General features: G+C 39.0%; 1 protein-coding gene across 3 annotated transcripts in view; it reads left to right on the top strand.

Moving 5' to 3' along the window:
- mapre2 (microtubule-associated protein, RP/EB family, member 2) overlaps positions 1-14,975 on the top strand; it is a 20,154-nt gene continuing 5,179 nt past the window's right edge. The window contains exons 1-6 of one of the 3 annotated variants that reach the window (XM_005721450.2): positions 1-96; positions 2,647-2,674; positions 12,537-12,664; positions 13,968-14,113; positions 14,220-14,436; positions 14,675-14,820. In XM_005721450.2, coding sequence (XP_005721507.1) covers positions 12,544-12,664; positions 13,968-14,113; positions 14,220-14,436; positions 14,675-14,820 — 630 coding nt within the window. In that variant the 5' untranslated portion in view covers positions 1-96; positions 2,647-2,674; positions 12,537-12,543. Of the gene's footprint in view, positions 97-2,646; positions 2,675-9,055; positions 9,513-12,536; positions 12,665-13,967; positions 14,114-14,219; positions 14,437-14,674; positions 14,821-14,975 lie in introns of those variants that run through there. The other 2 variants (XM_005721449.1, XM_005721448.2) reach the window with 2 other exon arrangements.

The raw sequence follows: 14,975 nt of genomic DNA on the forward strand, positions 1-14,975 counted from the left end.
ACCGTCTTACGAGAATGGGCGTTTGAGGGTGGGGTGACTCAGCCGGAAAACAGCCTTTTTTTTAACACCTTGTAACCTGCGGATCGGAGTTCACTGGTGAGTGAGATTTGCTTTTACTGAAAATTTTCACTGTGGAATTTGAATTGAAACGTGCAACGGCGAAAATCAATGCAGAAATATGAACGTATTTAAGCGGCGGTCGCTGTTTTGTAGCGTGATGTTGCCCGGGGTCAGGACATACGTCGGCTGTCACAGCACTGTCAAAGTAATGGCAGGAGAAAATATTAGCCAACTGTAACTTGACGGTTAGCCGGAGAAGATGTAATACTGTATTTATAAGTCACGTCTACCTTCGTAAAAGTCTGTTTGATAGCATTAGCTTGCTTTTCCAGGCAGTCTGTCATTTCTAATACAAAGTTGAGTTAGCTTCATTTACGAGACTTGGTGCAGCAGCTAGCTGCTCGGTGGCGGTGGAGGCGCTTAAAAAATCTCAGAAAAGAGGAGCACTGTTTGGTGTTTTCCCTCATCAGCAACCACAGCTAAAAGAAGGGACAGAAGAAATGAAGAAGGGGTCACCATAGACGAGTGTCGCCTTTTGTCTTGGGTGCAGATAATGCCCTTTCTAAATGCCAAAGGAAAACTTTCTTTCTAAAGTAGCGGGTTAACAATCTCTCAGGTCTTAGGAAAAGACTCCTCGCAGTCTAACAGGGTTTTCCTCCCTTAATATCATCCTAACCCGTTTTTCTGGAGATCATAACCTCTACAACCTGCAGCTCGGATTAACAGAGGTGCATTTGGGATCCTCTACCAAAGGTTGGTTAGCTCTTAGTGGGAAAAGGGCAAGCACAACTCTGCCTGATGCTTCACAGCCCAGTGTTGACTCATTGCAGGCTAACGTATAGCAACACTTACTGTAAGAGCATCATCTTCCAGATGTGGGCTGACATGCTACCCCACCCTTACAAAACCCTCAGCAAGCAGCATTCACAAGACAAAAAAAGCTCTCGGCTGTCTGGCTGCTCCCTTACACTTAAAGACTTTTTATGTTTAAAAAAAAAAATTATTCACTTATTGCTCTATATATGACGTACTGTGTAGGAATGTGGGGAAACACAAGGCGAGCAGTCTTTTTACTACTAAAAAAAGCCATATGAATGATAACAAACTCTATGACTAGTCAGTAAATCCATTATTTATTCAATTAAATACACAGAAATTCAAAGATTTAGTAGACTATAACATAGTTTAAATGATGTACAAAGCATGCAATCCACAATTACCACTTAATATCCAGAAGCTGTTTAAAATGAGGGATAACAAACACAAATGACGATGTATGATGATGATTATCCAGTTTAGTGTGAAGATGCTTTAAGTACTGAGAGTTCATCTGTAGCTGGATTTGACATGAGCGATTTATTTCTTTTTCTTAATTTAGTTGCGATTCTTTTTAAAATGTTCCTTTTTTGCTGATTTTAGGTGTTCCAAAAGTCTCACCTTTAACCTATACCCTTTTGGATTTCTCATTAATTTCTTGTCATATAAATAAACTGAATAAAGATAAAGAATTTGCAGCCTAAATGCATTTTTACTCATAGTCTTACTCAAGTCTGACTCAACTAACATATTATTAGGTTAGTAAAACTTATGAGTTAACTTATAGTTGTACTCCTAAAATTCCATGAATGAATGTTAAATGGTCACCATATTTCCACTCTCAGTATTCCTTGTCTTACCCCATTTAAAACTATATCAAGGGATTATATAAGATTGCTGTTTCTCAAGATTACATTATGTGACACATCATTTGATTGATGTATATCTTTTCATTTTAGTGTTAGGGTACATCCATACTAAAAACTATGCTTTAGTTTTCAAAACATGTAATTTTTCCTAATCTGTCTCGCATCCACACAGCTTAAAGAGACCGTTTTGAAAAAAGCTTCTGACACACTTTTAGTTGGAAAACTCCAGCATTGGATATTTCAGTCCAAACATGCTGATGCTTTTTGTAAAGGGATGACTGTGTTCACCTCATGATTAGGTCCTTTAAAATTGAGCCAAAACAATCTAGCAAAGCTCACAAACCTTTTATTTCTACTGTCCCACTGCCATGACTTAATCAAGCAATGTCGCTGTTACTTATCCACAGTTTTGGTCAGAAGTTTACATACACTCATCATGGGCAGGAATATCATGGCAATCAGCCTCAAACATATATATGTACACCCACACTAATGATTTGTTTAAATGTCTCTTAGCAAAAGCATCTAAACCAGATGCTTTTGGTAGCCATCAACAACCTTCAGTACCACTTATGAAAAGATTTGAGTGAGTGAATATTTGTGAGCCTGTATATATACTTTGATCCTGTGTGAATTAGAAAAGATGTGCACTTTACGCTTCCCTGTTCCTGCTCCTTTTTTGTTTTTATAACCTACCATACAGTGTTTTAGCATCTAATAGGCGTGCATGTTAATGGATCTACTCTACTTTTTATTTCAGTCAATAACTATAAGTGTGTTGTTTTTTTGTTGTTTTGTAATGTAGTGGTAAGCATCAGCTACCTGCCTCAGATTGCGATGATACTGTACACATTTAAGAAAATTTCTGTTCTTTATTTCAATTTCTTTTTGTCAAGTGCAGCACGGAGGAACATCCCTCTGCAGTTGAAGTAAGCAGTAATAGACCCAGAGGATGTGTGTGTTTATATTTCATTCTTAGGGCTTTACAACCTGACCATATATTTAGAAAAAGCTATGCATGCTCCACCTCTTCAAGCCCTTCAGATTGGGAAGTGATAAATTTATTCCTGTGACAGCCTAGAGTTGACATTAACCCACCCACCTTGCAGTGACACAGTATGGTGGGGGTACAGTTTCTGGCCACTGGGACGAGCACACTTTCCTGTTTTCATGCCTTCCCTGAAGTTTGACCATGACATGCTTTCACTGTGTGCTGCTGCCAGACACAAAGCAGACCTCTGTGCTTGTGTTGTGCCCAGTGTGCTACGGTATGGCTGTCACTTGTCAGTCTGAAAGGGCTTCTAGCATTACCATAGTGAAAAAGTAGCATTGCATGCCTGTGGCTGTCAGTGGAAGTGTCTGCAATTCAGTCATTAATGAGATTAGTCTTGGTTATGCCTTGTGTTCAGCTCTGCAGGAATTTGTGTAGACTACTACACAAAGACTACTTTTGACCCAGCAGAGCAGTGGTGTCAAATTCATTTCAGTTTTGCGGGCTGCTTGCATTTGAGTTTGCTCTCAAATGAGCTGAGCCCAGTAAAACCAACTACTAGCAATGTGGGCTTAGTTCTTAATATCTCATTTAAAAAAAAACAACAACAAAAAAAACTCACACCAAATATATTCAGTAAATTAACAAATAATGAAGTGCAGCCTCAGTCTTTATGAAAAATAAGAGCAAACTCAGCTTTCCACACTTAGTTTACTGCCATGACATAGTCATGAACTGTTTTGTACTCTTTAATGACTAATTGGAAGTATCGATGACTTCTTTACATTTATTTCACAATTTGGACCCTTGGGTGTTCCTTGTGCTGGATGTTTGACACCCTTACAGAAGAAGAAGAGGGAATGTCTTTCAGGGTGACCGCACAAGATTCCCAAGTTAAATTAGAGATTAATATTATGCATACTGTTCACTGCCTTGATTTATTTCTGTTACCTCCATCTGAGTGATTCAAATGGAAAAAAATAAGACTCATAGTGTAAATTATAGGAGCAACTTCACAGTTAAATCATATAGGAATCTGCAGCTTCAGATTAAAGCTCTTTTGCATTGTTGTCCAAATGTTGAAGCCGTATAATTACTGTTGTGAGTGTACAAAAAGTAATGCATGGAATTTTGACATGTTGAAGGCCCTGATTTATACTGATGTGGACATTTGTAGGGGGGTAAAAACTGATCACAGAAGGAGAAAACAACACCTAAAGCAATAAAACTGTCAGGAGAAACTGCTGTAAGACCTACCTGTCCTGTGTTCTGGACCAGAAATGTACACATCCTTCAGCAAGTGACATTTCTGTCATTTGTTTGGGAAGAGTTAGCGGGTGCTTTCCAAGCTAACAAACTGACTGCACCCCCTGGGTAGTACAGCCTTCAATGCCTCAGCTGCTTCTCCAACAGAGATAGATTTTTTTTTACATATAAACAACTGTATTGGCTGTGTATGTCTGTAAAATACAAACTGGAAAAGCTGATGTCCACAGCCTTCAGCAGATGACATAAAAGATGTTGTTGTTGTTGTTGTTGTTGTTTTGATTGTATTAAAGCTGTTTGCTAGTGGAGCAAGAAAGATAGGTGTTATATTCAAAAGTGCTTTCATCACCTGGCAGTATAATGAAAAAAAGAACTAATGAAATTTCAGATGATAGAGAACAGATGACTATTTTCTGCACATGTAAGCACAAGTGTTCTTTTTAAACTTTGACTTGCCCTTTGGTATGTCTTGGATACAAAAAATGTTAAAAGCTGTTGTCCTATATCATTTCATAACTAAGTTAATAAAACTCTGTATATTCACTGGCCACTTGCACCATGCTAGTACAGGATTGGATCTCCTTTTGCTTTCAAAACTAATGGGTTTGAGCTTTGTGACATAGTATGTTATCTGTTGGAAGCAGCCATTAGAAGATTGGTACACTGTGGTCATACAGGGATGGGTCAGCAGCAGTACTGAAGCAGGCTGTGGGATTTAAACAATCCTCAGTTGGTACTCAGGAGCCCAAAGTGTGCCACGACAATATCCCAAAAACGGGTTAAACCACTGATGCAATGCTTGATGGCTCTATGGTTTTGTTTTTTTTACACCAAACTCTGACCCTACCATCTAAATGTAGCAACAGAAATTGAAACTCATCAGACTAGGCAACATTTTTCCAATCTTCTGTTGTCCCATTTTGGTGACTGAATTGTAACCTCAGTTTGCCTTTTTGAGTATGACCATTCTCCTGTGATCTCTGGCATCACTGAGGCATTTTCAGACAATGAGCTTTTCTTTTTCTGACCATTTATTTAGTCTATAAACTCTAGAGACTGTTATGTTGGGATCCCAGTAGATCAGCAGTTTCTGAAATACTCCGACCTGCCTGTCTGGTACGAGCAACCATATTAAATTCAAAGTTGATTACACTGCCTTTCCTTCCCATTCTCAACTTTTTGAAATTCAGCAGGTCGCCATGACCCTGTCTGCATGCCTAAATGCATCGAGCTGCTGCTGTGTAATGATCTGATTAGAAATGTATGTTAATGAGTAGTAGGTGTACCTAATGTAGTGGCCTGTGAGTGTACATATGGGGCAATTAAAAAAGAAAGTCCTTATATTTATACTGAAAATTGTATTATCAAAAGACAAGAAGTGAATAAAACTGGACTATATATATCGTTTTCCATTTTTAAAACATTCATCTAGAGTTAAATTTATTGATTTATAACTGTGACCTCAGCTTTGGCCTGATGGTGGCACCAGAGTTCTATTTAAGAGTTTCAGCTGAGCACAAAGACTGTTGACTCTGAATTGTGAGTATTTGACATTAGAAGCAGTATTGTTGATTTTGACAGAAAATTCTTGGCCCCTGCATCAGAGTGAGTGTTGACTTGAGGATCAAATTCCAGTAAATAAGCCCTGCTAATGTTTAACGGAAGTTGCTCCCTTACATTGCAGGCCAAAAACATGCTGACATGAAAAAGTCCAGTCACCTCAGGTGTGAGTTTACCTTTGGACCAATGATGGTGGTGAATAGATTGTAGGATAGACCTCAAAATCTGTACCTGTATTTCTTGCACCATCACCGTTTAAGTTTATATGTAAACTGTAAAGGCCTGTCCTCAGACTCAAATAGCAATTGGGTCTTCTAAATAAAGGAGTGGCAGAGAAAATATAAGAAACAGTAGGAAAGAAATCAAGGCAATAGAACAGAAGAGCAGAAATGCTTCATCTTTGTCCTTTGAACATAGTTTGTGCATAAAATCCCTTCATCTTTGCTTAACTGTTTTCAGCAGGTAGCGTAGTCCCCTGCTATTATAAAGCTTTTCATCATCCCTGTTAAATACCGTCATGTGTACTATTGCATTCTTGATTACTAACCATAACAGGCTGGACTGACTCTATTTTGATATTATCAGTTTAATGCTGGGCTATTTGCACAAATCATTATTCTTATAGTGTGAAAAAGAAATTCATTTTTAAAATCAATACAAATGAGATATTTGTATTAGTTACATTTATTTATGTAATGCCTTTTACAGACATAAAAGTTACAAAGCGTTGTACAACAACTAAAACCAATAGAGAGTAACTCACACTTGCGTTTAAAATATATAGAGCTCACTTTTTAGACCTTATTTCCGTGTCCCATTTCACTGTGGTTGCCCAGCAGTGATAAAAGCAACACAAAACAAAGCAGTTTAACACCAACACATTGGTAACACAAACAGAAGAGAGCTTAGCAACCACAGGACTGTTGTTTGCGCTTAAACCACAGACCCGTGCATACTGATTTATGATGTTCATGTGGTTTATAATTACATTTATTACACACATTTTATACATTTTAACGTACGTTACAGCTGAATTATAGACTGATTAATTGGTTTGCTGTTGAACAGAAAATTAATCTGTAAATGTTGAAATTGGGAATGGACCTATTCTCAAATTATGGTTGATGCTGATTTATCATATTTGTTCATATAGTCTTGTTTGTTATTCATTTCCCCTTTTGTGTCAGGCAATCAAATCAAAAATAAGATGAAATAACAGTTTCAAAGGCTTTACATTTACATTTACAGTAGATTTCATGACATTTGAAGACACCACTTGCATTTTGGGTAATGGTTATAATGCACTGATATATAAAGGCCAGTATTTGTCCTTGTGGCTTGTATCAGTGATTGAAGTGGTGTGTTTATATTTTGTGTCATATCAGTTTTTGATGGCTAAATGATTTTAAAAAATGTACTAAAGAGCTAGAAAAGTATAAGCAAGGAAGCAATTTATTTATATAGCACTTTCAGAACAACTCCCAGCTGAACACGAAGTGGTGTACACTTGACATGCCAGAAATGATACATTGAATAAGTAAAAAAATAAATAAAATAAAGATAAAAATTAAAAAACAAGATGATAATTAAAATTACATTTAAAATAATAAAATACCCTGGCTTTCACTGTATGACCACTAGGTTGGACTCCAGCCCCCCTGTGACCCCAAATTAGGTTAGCGGTTTAGAACATGGATGGATTGCTTTGTTTCTCTGGAACAAAGGTGAAATGACTATCGTCAATGACATAATTTTGATTTTCACATTAGCTTCACAATTGGTACATCCCAAATAATGGTGATATTTTTTTATTTTATTTTACTGATTGGACATTTTGTGATTATAAGTAGATTCCTCGGATCATTTAAAAAGTAAAATAAAATGGATTCTTGTTCTCGGTTGATTTACTGGTGATGATGCTGAGTAATTGATGTTGATTAGATCGATAGTTTGCATACATGCATCATGGTCATGAGGGTTATGCTAATTTGTAGCTTTTAAAGATTCATTTGAGCTGTTCTTTTTCCAGGGTGGAATTGTTGTAAACCATTAATCTTAAATGACTTTTAAAAAACTAAATTTTGTGAACTGGTTTGAACTTATTTTGGATTTACTCTAATCCGCAGACCCTCAAAAATATTCATGCACCCCCACTAAAATTTGGTTATATGTCTCTTAGCAAGTTGCTCTTCAACCAGACTCTTTTGGTAGTCATCAACAAACTTCTGACATAACTCTGGCTGGATATTTGAACACTTCTTACGAGAATCGGTAGAGTTGTTGGTTTCGTGGCACAGACCTAGCTTTAAGCGTAGTCCATAAATTTTCAATGGCATTGAGGTTTGGGTTTTGGAAGTCTATTCGAGTCTATTTTAGGTGAAGTTGTACAATTTGGAGATAGTCTTCCTTCATTATTCTGTCCACTTTGTGCAATATACCAGTTAGAGGTGGGAATCACCATACATCCCATGATACGATATTATCACAATACTTAACGCACGATACGATATTATTGCGATTTTTAAAAAAAAAAATATTTTGCAATATTCAGATTCTGTACATAAAGTTAAACTTTATCAATATTAATTTTATCTAATATCAAAGTCTCGCACTCAGTCTTTCTCTCATTTCAGTCAGTTTTATTGTTGACAAACTGAACGGTTTGTATTACAGTCTAGTCCAACTTAACTGAATGCAACCATCTGGTACAATTATAGCTATTCTGAACTAAGCAATTTACGAAAACTATGCAGCCCATTCAGCAACTGAAGAATTTGAAAGTAAATTAAAACAAAATATAATTTTACATTAAATAAAAAAGTTTTGAACTTAATTAAAATAAAACATGTCTTAAATTAAAATAAGTAAACTGTCATGTTTATTGCTGCCATAAAAAAAGTTAAACACATTTGGACAGTGTCAGGATTCTTGCTCAGAAAAAGGATCAACGTGCTCTAAAGTCAGAGAAAACTTTTTTGTAACAAAATATCGATTTCTGCTGTCCCTGCATCGATACATTATTAGCAAACAAAATATCACGATACTACACAGTATCGATTCCCCCCCAACCCCCCCACCCCTAATACCAGTACCACTAGACATGATGCCCCAGAACATAATGCTACCACTACCATATTTTTTAAAAATGTATGCTGTACAGTATTTCCACCCTGGAAAAAGAACAACTCAAAGAAATCATTAAAAGTTAACCTGATATTCATGCCCATGATGAGCGTGTGTAAACTTCTGACTGAAATTCAGTTAGTAATCAAAACAGCATTTTATCACACACCATGAATGGACATGATTTCATCACCAACACTACTGGGTATCGTTTGCCTACATCTGCTTTAATACCAATCAGCTATCTGATGATCTAATCAAGGTGAAGTGGATGTGCTGCGTCTTCCCTTTATTCCCATCCCTTCTTTTTAGCTGATTGGTTGTCGCCTCTGAGTTTTTTTGTTGTTGTTTTTTTCCCTTCTTTTAATAAATCCCCTCGCCGCACCTCAAAAAGCGACGAGCATCACACATCGATCTGACCTCCCCGGCGATACTTTTCAGCACTCAAGTAATCAATGAAATTTTGGTGTACTGAAATAGCCCACCATAGGGAAAACAGGCAGCCAACCCCGCGAGTCACGTGGTACAGGGAGCAGCAACGTCATTAGGGCAGAGATTTGTGAGGAATAAGCAGACAGAAGGAGAGAGAGCCCCGGAGGTGCGGCACTTTCTTAGCATTTTGCATCGTTCCTCTTGCTTTTTTTCCCTCGTCCCCCCTCGGCCAGAGAGAGAACAGAGTTTCTGTTCAACATTTTAGAGACCCAAATGCCCGGTCCCACCCAAGCCCTTTCCCCAAATGGAGAGAATAACAACGACATCGTCCAGGACAACGGAACCAACATCATTCCTTACAGGAAAAATACAGTGCGAGGAGAGCGCGCCTACAGGTAAACCAGTGAAATGTCGCATTTGGTTTAATGTCAGGAAAAGAAAATCACACCGCTGCAGACCCCCCCAAAAAACCCGCAATCCGGCCTCCTCCTCTTCTTCGGCGTTTTCCTCCCTGCACCCATCCGCTTTTTCCCCCCACTCACCAATCACACTCCCCTGTCATGTTAGCCCTCTGTACCCGACACTGTGTCGTAAATCGCTCTTAAGTTAGCTTAAACCCTCCCCCTGCTTCTCCAGTAGCACCCGAAACCACTGCTGGGACTAGCATGTAACGCTGTCAACTGTTTTATTGTATTTGGTGGTGCGCAATGGTACAGGCACGTTTTTTGGAGGAGTGGGTCCAGCTTGTCAGATGACAGGACTACACAGACAGCTCCTCCTGTTCCTCCTCCTGCTGCTGCTGCTAGAATATTCCCATCGTGACTTGACACTCCGCAGCTACTGAATCCCCCCCACTGTCGCCATTAATATGTGTCTGGGTGATGTTGTACTGTGGGTGTCTGTAAGGGGGAGACCCTCTACTAAGACTTGCCGCACAAGCCCGGTTTCTTCTTATTGAATTGAAGCATCATGCCCAGCCCTGGTGTCGGCAGGCTATCCCTGCAAGGCTAACAAAGCATGCTAAGCGGCGCATACATCCGCTTTGTTGACATGGAGAGGGGCTGGCCCAGTTTCCTTCCTAGAGCCGAGGCTCTGCTGCTGCTGCAGTGGTCTGATAACCCAACTTTAACGCTGAATGGTTGGGGTTATTATTATGCTGCATATCCTGGTGTCTGTTTGAGGGGGATGATTTGGCACCATATTATCGCGGTTATAAAACCACCAGATGGGTGTTTCTTTTAATGCAGCTGTTCTTGTCTGTGAAATGTTGTAAAAATTAGAATCAGTATTGAGATCAGCTCGACTTCTTGCATTGAGGATTGTAGACCTGCGAACAGCCTTTGGAGAAGTGAGATTGTGGGTTTTAGAGAAGGCCTCAAGGCAAAAACAGCAGTCAGTGAGAAAATAACGGCTTTATCTTGCTTTCCTTGCTGTTGGAAGTCAATATTGTAGTTGAATTTAGTTTTTCTTTTTTTTAATTCATTGCACAGCTTTGCTCCTTGCACAGGAACATTATAAAGCTGCAGTAATATGTGCAATGACATATTTGCATGTTTATATATTACTGATTGTGTTTTAAAGAGCTCATTTCCATTATTATGATGCTCTGTTGCAATTCTCTGAATGATATTTTTTCATATTTCAGATATTCTCAGGTGGGATGTCCACTCATGTGCAGACTTTCCTTCCACAATATCTCACGCTAAGAGTTAACAAATGAATTAGGAAGAAATACCATTTTGTTGACTTCTTTTAAATGTGTAGCTTAAGGGTCAAAGTTTGAGTTTACTGATGTATCTTTGGCACATTGCATGCTTTCAGTATGCATACTGCAAGTAGAGCAGGTGCCCTGAGGCCTCCAAAGTCACAGTTTTGCAATCAGATCAAATCTAATCAGCCTTTGCAACAGCTTCTGTCTGCTCTGCTGTGCAGGAAAAGTCAAATTAAAAGATCCCTTTTTCATCCTGCAATGTATTATAAGTATCTACAGTAGATCATCACCTCACTCAGTCATTGATTTGGTTAAAAAAAACAAAAAACTGCTCAGATATTTTAAGGAGCTTGGAAATAAAAATGGTAAAAAATGGTAAATGGCCTGTATTTATATAGCGCTTTTACTAGTCCCTAAGGACCCCAAAGCGCTTTACATATCCAGTCATCCACCCATTCACACACACATTCACACACTGGTGATGGCAAGCTACATTGTAGCCACAGCCACCCTGGGGCGCACTGACAGAGGCGAGACTGTCAGTGCGCCCCAGTGCGACTTCTTAAAGACATTTCACCTCTCATCCGAGAAGCCTTTTCAGTTCTAAAACCAAAAGGCGGAGAGTCCCTGCTCAGATATGACTGTTTCTTAAAGTGTATAGCAAAGAACTGTTTATGCTGAGATAATTGAATCTGCTTTGAGTTTGCAGACAAAGTTACCCCCACAAACCCAGGGTAATTTCTTGAATTTATTGCTGTGCTTTTGTCCCGTGTTCCACTGCTGTGTGGGTATTTTAATGTGACTTATCTTGTTAAGCAGATAGTCTTGCATGCAGAGATCATTTTGCCCAAGATAACATTGATTCATGCCAGATTTCAATCTCCAAGCCCAAACTTGTATTTCCAGTATCAAACTGTGATCTTATCTGCACCTCTACTGCTTTGTGTTATAGTTTGCCTAACAGTCTATGACAGACTGTTAGGGAGGGCTTTGGACTCTGTGTGTCACACCTGAGGATGATAATGTGGACATTAGTATTGTTGACATGTAGCAGCCAGGGGTCGGGTGGCATTGGGGGGTTCAGAGTATGTTTTATGCTGCTGGGCTTCTTTGCGGGTCAGTCTGGGCATGTGGAGAAATGCTAAAGATCAACTCGTGTGCTATGTCTAGATGCAGTCTCACTGTTTGCTTTCCAGGCTGAAGATTTTATTTAAGAGATTATACAATTCTGTATAGTTTAACTGATTGGGCTAAACATGAGCAAAGCAGTTAGGATTTGTTTGGCCAGTAGTTGTTCTAATTAACCAACATCTTTTTTTGTGGCCTTTTTAAAATTTGATTTGATTTTTAGATCTCGTCTTTGTGCTTTGAAATAATTTAAGATGGGCTGTTTTATTGTATATTGAATAGTCAACTGAATTTGCATTAGTATAAACTGTTTATTGATGTTTTTTTTTTGTATTACCAATTCTTATTTCACTTTCCCAGGGACTGCAGATAGCTGAGTCTCTGAGGAGACTTTAAAAAAAAAAATACATCGTCTCACAGTAAATAGCAGCCCCTTGTCACCATGTCTTAAAATCTTAACCTATTTAAGAAGTTGTCCCATTTTTGAAGACCAACAAACTGACTTGAGACAGAAAGAAATAGGACATCTATCACAGCAACCTAGCTTTTGTTTTTCAGTGTTGTTTCCTTTCTATTGCAGTTGGGGGATGGCGGTCAACGTATACTCTACCTCAATAACCCAGGAGACTATGAGCAGGCATGACATTACTGCCTGGGTTAACGATATCCTCTGCCTAAACTACACGAAAGTGGAGCAGCTCTCCTCAGGTGAGAACAGACGGACCTTTAAAAAGAAAGGAAAAAAAACTTGTTCTTCTCTCTCGCTTCAGCTCATCCTCTTCCTTCCTCCTCCTGTGCCCGACTCGCTGTCTGAAATGGGGGGGGGGGGTGTTTTTAGTGGTTGGTCTTCGCCTGAATAGCTTTCGGTGTAAGCTGGCGGTTAAAGCAACCTGTGGAAACATGTTCACCTCTCCCTGGAAGAGAGTTGTCTATAAATAAACTCTGCCGTGTGCTCTCCTGCTGTGACCAAGTAATCCAATTTCAATCACCCTCTGCCTACACAAACACATGCACACCCACCCCCTTTTTCTCAGGGTGTGGTTTGGTTTAGATGGTTTTCTCATGAGCTCCCTGGTTGGGTTCATGTGAGCTTTACCTAAGGTTGAGCTGGTGTCCTCTTTTCAAATGGATCACTAAGCTTCAGGTTATGTGAGCCATGTTAACATGAAAGCTCATTAATATTTGTCTTTTTAGAGAAATGAGGTCAAGGATCTGGACATGAAAAGCCTCACATGTACAAAGGCAGGCATAAAAAAAAAGAATCGTAGACTGTGTGCAATAACATAAGATGTACTTTATTTATCTCCAAACTTTGTGAATGCTTATGTTACAGCAGCTAAAATTTAAGATTAAACACTGCCTTTAAGAAAATGGGTTTATAGTATATAGATCAATAAGATAAAATGCGCTGTGACAAAACCGGTCATTCAGGAGGAAATCTGAGTACAGCCGCTACTCCTCTGAGCAAGTTGAGGTGGTTCACCTAGGATGACTCCTAGGTGAAGTGTTTTGTACATATCTTGCTAGCAGGACAGACCCAGGACAGGCTGGAAAGATGAAATAATAGGTAATAATATATTATAACAAAGTAAAATATCTCGAATTTAACCAAGAAAAGAAAATAAAAAATCTGGCTAAACGAAGTAACAACACAGTAAATATCAAATCACGTTCAAGTGACTCCGTATAACAGTGCAGTGCAATAAAGTTGCTTATTGTACACAGTTTTAAGTGTTCTGACTGCAGAGTTTATTTAAGCTGTTAACACGGGAGAACAGATGATTCCCTGCCCGACAGACGTGTGTATTTTAAAGAGTTATTGCACGAGTAGAAAAGATTTCCTGTAACTGTGGTAGCACAATCAGTCTGTTAGAGATTAAGTGGTGCAGAGTGTGGTCAGGATTATTCACGGCATGTTTTTCAGTGTTCTGCTCTCCACCCCCCCCCACCCCCCCACATACATAATTATTCTTGTGGTGCTTAACTATTTTTATTATTAATAATTCTTTAGGAGCTGCTTATTGCCAGTTCATGGATCTGCTCTTCCCTGGCTGCATCAGTCTTAAGAAGGTCAAGTTTCAAGCTAAACTAGAACACGAGTACATTCACAATTTCAAACTGCTGCAGGCATCCTTCAAAAGGATGAACGTGGACAAGGTGAGTGTCCTGAATATCTTGTACCTTTTTTTTTTCTTTTTTCTTTTTTTTCACCTTGCTTTACTGTTCGGGGGTTTTAACAGTCTTTTTTTTTTTTTTTGTTCAGATTATTCCTGTGGAGAAACTGGTCAAAGGCAGATTTCAGGACAATCTCGATTTCATCCAGTGGTTTAAGAAGTTCTTTGACGCCAATTACGACGGCAAAGATTACGACCCAGTTGCAGCCAGGCAGGGTCAGGATGCCATCCCCCCGCCTGATCCCGGTGAGCAAATCTTCAACCTGCCAAAGAAGTCTCACCATGCAGCCAGTTCTCCTACCGCAGGTAAGATTCAACTGATGAATAAAACAAAACGAAGGTTATAAATTATGCATGTATGCTTACTGTTATCTGCACATTTTTTTTGACACCTTTGCACTGGATGTATAGGGTATCAAATGGCTAGACTGTTACTTTTCCTGCTCATATATCAGCTCCTGTGATTATTGGGTCTGATTTGTCAAGTTTACACTCAGATATAGTGACAAGCGACCCTTTATTCATAAATATTTCTTTGCTGCAGGAGCATCCAGGTCGAGCTCTACTACTCCTAAGTCTTCAACGCCAACATCCAGACCCTCTTCCGCCAAAAAGATCCCCACATCCGTGTCAACTCCTGCCAAAGGAGAGAAAGAACTGGAAGCACAAGTCACGCATCTTACTGAGCAGGTATGTCTGTGTACAGCTCAATTGTGAGCTTTTTTTAAAAATGTTTTTATGGTAAATGGCCTGTATTTATATAGCGCTTTACTAGTCCCTAAGGACCCCAAAGCGCTTTACATATCCAGTCATCCACCCATTCACATGGTAAGCTACATTGTAGC

The sequence above is a fragment of the Pundamilia nyererei genome, unplaced genomic scaffold (assembly GCF_000239375.1).
Source record: "Pundamilia nyererei isolate P.nyererei 1_Seehausen unplaced genomic scaffold, PunNye1.0 scaffold00004, whole genome shotgun sequence".
Lineage (NCBI taxonomy): Eukaryota > Metazoa > Chordata > Actinopteri > Cichliformes > Cichlidae > Pundamilia > Pundamilia nyererei.